This window comes from Etheostoma cragini, chromosome 22 (genome assembly GCF_013103735.1).
Source record: "Etheostoma cragini isolate CJK2018 chromosome 22, CSU_Ecrag_1.0, whole genome shotgun sequence".
Taxonomy (NCBI): domain Eukaryota; kingdom Metazoa; phylum Chordata; class Actinopteri; order Perciformes; family Percidae; genus Etheostoma; species Etheostoma cragini.
Window position 1 is genome coordinate 21,452,785 of NC_048428.1, and position 5,274 is coordinate 21,458,058.

The 5,274-nt window shown below is 36.3% G+C and overlaps 1 protein-coding gene across 3 annotated transcripts in view; it reads right to left on the reverse strand.

Annotated features, from left to right (window-relative positions):
- Window positions 1-3,842: 3,842 nt before the first annotated feature.
- Window positions 3,843-5,274, reverse strand: part of LOC117937625 (NACHT, LRR and PYD domains-containing protein 12-like) — a 5,516-nt gene continuing 4,084 nt past the window's right edge. For all 3 annotated transcript variants that reach the window (XM_034861705.1, XM_034861704.1, XM_034861703.1), the window contains one exon: window positions 3,843-4,371. In XM_034861705.1, the coding sequence (XP_034717596.1) occupies window positions 4,353-4,371 (19 nt within the window). In that variant the 3' untranslated portion in view covers window positions 3,843-4,352. The remainder of the gene's footprint in view (window positions 4,372-5,274) is intronic.

The following is a 5,274-nucleotide window of genomic DNA, read 5'->3' on the forward strand; positions in this document are numbered from 1 at the left end:
GATTTACCCTGCAGAGACCTGAGGACCAGGTAACCATAGTCCTCAGAAGTCAGCCGCAGGTTAGAGCGCCAACACAGACGAAGAGGAAAGCAACGGATATCCGGCCTAAATGACTGAAATCCGGCGGATTTTCTGTCGACGTAACTGAGCAATGCTGGAAGTGGAACATCAAGGATAAAGACTAGATATTGATTGATTATATTCTACGTTGTCTTGCTGCAATATACTTTACTTTCTACAGTTATATTTTTGTACTATACATTGTCATTCTATACTTTTACACTACTGCACCTTATACTGTGTCTCATTCCCCTCAATGTTTCATAAAGTAACATTATATAGATCTATATCTATGGATATAGATATATATAGATATATATGTATGTACGTACAGTATATATGTTTCATAAAGTAACATTATATATATATATATATATATATATATATATATATATATATATATATATATATTGATACAGAGTATATATAACAATATACTGTTGTTTCATTGACCCTTGCATTAAATTCTTTTATATTAGGACTGCTGCTATTAACCACATCTCTGCCATTTTAAATTGTCATCTGTCCCTAAATATTTTTTTATTTTGGCTCGTGTACCTCGTATTGTTTGTTTGTTACTTTATATCTGTGTGTATGCATGGTTTGGGTTTTAAAGCTACAACAAAACAAATTAATAAAGGTGTAACTTATCTCAACACTCTGCTGCTTTTATTTAGCCGCAAAAGTTGTAGTTATTATACTAAACTATAGAAATATTCTGTTTCTGTACTGATATCTCTACTCTCAACACTAAATGCAACAACTGTTTTTCACGCACTTGAGATTTTTAGTTGTTTATCTTCCATTACATGTCTTCTTTCTGACTAGTGGAAAGAAATAATTTTACTACACTTTGTCCAGTTGTGTCTGTAAATTACTTCTAAACGTGCAAAAGTTAGCATTAGGTAATGTCTCATTTGCATATTTAACATTAATGAAAACTTGTTAAAGAAGAAAAAAATGAAACCACCAACAAACTGCTAACACTCCCGACATTACACTTCATCTTAAATCTGTCTTCATCTTTATCCAATATGAGTCTGATACTCCCAACAATGACTATTGGGGAACATAAAATCATCATGAAAGTATATTTAACTTTAGCATCTTTTGTCAGGCAGGTTGATCAAAAAAACAAGGCATGGGCCCTTAATGCAGACATGAACAGTTCAGTGACTCAATGTTAAAGAGTGATGTAAAACTGTGTATATATAAGCTTACTGGAGATGGTAGGAGTCCGCAGGTTAATAGGGATGGGGAGGAAAAAGGTGCAGGTTCCAGGTTTCAGAGGCTGGAACACAAACACATAGATAACATTCAGAATCTGGCAACTTACTGGAAAAATGGGAGTGTAGTTCTGTAGATCTGTACTGACCGGGTGATTGGAGGATGAGACCCATAGTGAGAAGAATTAAGCATCTGGTGGACAGGTGGAGAATGACAATACACTTTAAAAAAAGATGCAGAAACCTGGCGATGTGGGAATTAGTAAAAGTACTAATATGTACTTTGTGTTTACAGATTAATTAAACTGTTCATTTTATCAACATTTCTTTTATCTACAGTCCACAGAGTGAAAACTGACTCGGAAACGTTGACAGTAAAATAATGAAAATGTTGCATTAACACTCACTTTGCATCAGCTTTCAGTTCCTCTCCTCTCGCGGCCGTCTGTCGACTTAAAATTGAATATTAACTGAGAGAACACCTTTACTTTCCCAACCACGTGATGCTTCATAAGAAAATCGCTTTGCTCTTGTTTGCCATCTTAATGTAGAAATCATTAAAAACTATATTTAGATTTTTTCTCTCTTATGTTTTCTTTGATTGACTAATGAGGCAAAACTTATTCTGTATGTTATACAATGACAAACTATATCAAATCTCATATAATTCATACAAACAAATGTTGATTTGTTTTTAAAGATGAGTTTTTGGGGGGCATTCAGCCTTTAATAGACAGGACAGCTAAATACAGGAAAGGTCATTTCCAGCAAACTGGGTTTGGAAATACAGTCTCGTGTTAGGAAAGTGGTTAAACATCTTTTTCATCCAGATGTTCAGAAGCGTCTTTGTGGAGCCTGGAAATACCTTCAGAAGAGCTTTAAGTGTTGCCAAAGGACTTTTGGGGGTTTGAAAGCTCCTCAGAAGATCGGCTGCTCAGCTCTGTGACTGTGATTTAAAAGGTAAGACATGACAGGCAGAAACTGGGACTCTAAATACACCAGACTATAGTCCAACTACCCCTGCACTCAATGCAACATGTTTGCAAACATGTAGTTTTCTCTCCCTGAGGAATACTGTGTGGAGTGTGTGGTGTGTTAGAGAATCTGTTGAAGACTCATGGGAGATGTAGTTCAGGATTTAGTTTAGTTTATCGTACAATGTGGACAGAAAAAAACATGTTTAAGTTTTAAAAAATGATTGTGAAAAATAACAGACTTTAAGAACAGAGACTAACATTACCTTAAAAAGCTGTTGGGAGCATTGATTGTTTACATTCTTTTAATGCAGCAGCCAATCAGAATTGAGTATTCACCCAGACACTTGGTTTGACGTTAATGAAGTAAATCAAGGCAAGAGTATAAACTTGTACCGTTAGTCCACATTACACGCTATTTGTTCGGGTAAATGACTTTTAAATGAACCAACATTAGAGCCAACAAAACAACAAGTAACAAAAGGAGAAAGAAGGAAATAAACCCAGACTCCAAAGTGACCGTTAACGCTGACTTTGGCTAAATCTCTTTGCTAACAAAGTTAACTTATTTTAAAAATGAGCTAACTCAAAATGTACAGTACTTACACATAGATGAAATAAATAAACTCTGCTCTTTTCTTCTACAATTGAAACAATAAAAAACATTCACATCACACAAAACCGAAAATTACCACAAAGTTTCATATCCGACTGCATTGATTTCAAAATAAACTGCACAGAATATTCAAAATAAAAGCAATATACAATAGAAAGAACAATGTTGTCATGGAGGAGAAGAAATAACAGAAAGCAAAGCAGAAACATCCATTCAACATTTGAATGGACATATTCAGTTTTTACATTAACTAGCAGGGTCACATTAAACTGTAATAAACAAAAAAACATGATTTGATTGTGTGTAACTGTTTTATAGACACGATTAATGGAAAGACACTAGAGTCTGCATGTTAATCCGTTTACATTAACATCATATAGAAAATAAAACATATCTAGACTCAAAACCCATCTGTTCCAGCTTGCTTATTTGTAAATACACTGTTCCTGTAATTTAAGGTTTGTTTTGTTTTGTTTTGTTTGTTTTGTTATAACTGCTTACACTTTTCTGTTCCCTGTATTTGTCTTTTATTGTCTGTAAAGCGACCTTGAGTGCTCAGAAAGTCGCTGTTAAATAAAATGTATTATTATTATTATAATAATAAGGTGCTGATGTTCCAACAAAGTCCAGACGTCATCTGTTTGGAGTCAGTTGAGAAACTTCAGTGAAGCTTTGATTTAATTTGGGTTTTATCTTCTGTTTGTTAGCTACAAGCAAATATGTATTAAATATGTTATTAAATGAGAATTGGCTGGTATTGGTATAAGGTAACTTTAAATGTCCAAAATCAACTCCTGTTGTTATTAAGAAACTTGTGGGAATTACCTGTAAAGCTCCATTGTTCCACAGAGTTGAACTGCAATAGAAGGCAAAGCTTTTTCACGTGATGGACCCCTAAAGTTACACAAATTAGACAACAAGCCCCCATTACAGTATATATATTATAAATATTATTATACAATTCTGTCCCAGGGTCCCCCATGTTAAAGGATTTTTGCTTTTAGGTGTTTTATTATAGAAAGTGTATGAAAGCCATGAACAAAATTGTCATACATTCTGTCATTGTGTTCCTTATGGATGGAATTATAGTGAAGATGCCAATGAAAAAAGGAGTCCCCTTTTTGTTGTGGACCCCTTGGGACACACTCAAGGACCTCTGGTCCATGGACCCCACTTCGGGAACCACTGTGTTAATATACAGTTGTTGTCATGCGGAGGAACTTTGGGTTCTGAATATGTGAATGAATAAAGAGAAAATGAAACCCAGGTCCAGGTGGGGGGGAGGAGGACGTGGTCGCAGAGTGGGGAGGAGAAAGAGTGGAGGAGTCTCAGTGTGTCTGCAGAAACTGTGTAGAAGGACAGAGCAGCAGCAGAGTAGTCCAGATACCCTGATCGCTCTCTTAGATCCAGAGGGATACACAGGGATGGCGGTGGACTCGACGACCGGTCTCAAAAGATCCTCATTCCTGATCACTCTTAGTGAGTCCACTTCCATCTGATGAGAAAATAAGACAACATGAACATGAATGAGTTTTTACAGAGACTCCCTTCGTCAGTGATGCAACACAACCCAGTATAAAGACCAGCAGGGACTTTAGTCCTGTTCAGACCACAAGCGGAGCGACTGTGTAGCATAGCCTGCTTCTTTTCAGCTCTCATGTTAACGCACTGGAGTGAACACAACTGAGCTCAAAGCTCACAGACCAGACCAGATTTCACTGAAGTATTTAGTGGAAAAAAACCTGCTGAGAGTCCTGAACAATTAATTCCTGCAGAAACAGGGAGATGTTCACTGTTTACTTTATGATGGATTTACTGCTGTTGGGTTTTAAAGCTGTTAAAACCCATCTAAGGGTTCAAACTAATTTTAAATATAACATCAACAATATGTAAATATAGAGTATGTTATTAAATATTCTGACAAAATAAATGACAGAAAGACAGACTATGTTAAAGGTCTGACATGTTTATAATACACAAGACTGAACAGTACATCATCAGCTGTGATTACTGGATTTCGGCAGAGCTTCTACACAGTATAAAGACCAAATGGTTACTAAATGTAATGCTGGTTCTATGAAAAAAGAGCCAGTGATCAGTTGCTTAGAGTACAAATAAGAGAACAAACACTTTGAGATCAGATTTGATGTTTGGATAATTTGATGATGAGGTTATGATGCTGTGATCCATTTTTTTTTCAACATTACCAGTTGTCTTCACATTATATCAAACTCAAGATCACAACAAGCTTCTGGCGTATCCGATTGGCTGACTGTCCTCTCTCACGCTGTCTGTCTGTTTTTCTGTCCAACCCTGAACCCTCACATCATTCTCCTCTCACAGCTTCACTGAGAAGGTGTGTGTGTGTGTGTGTGTGTGGGGGGGGGGGGGGGGGGGG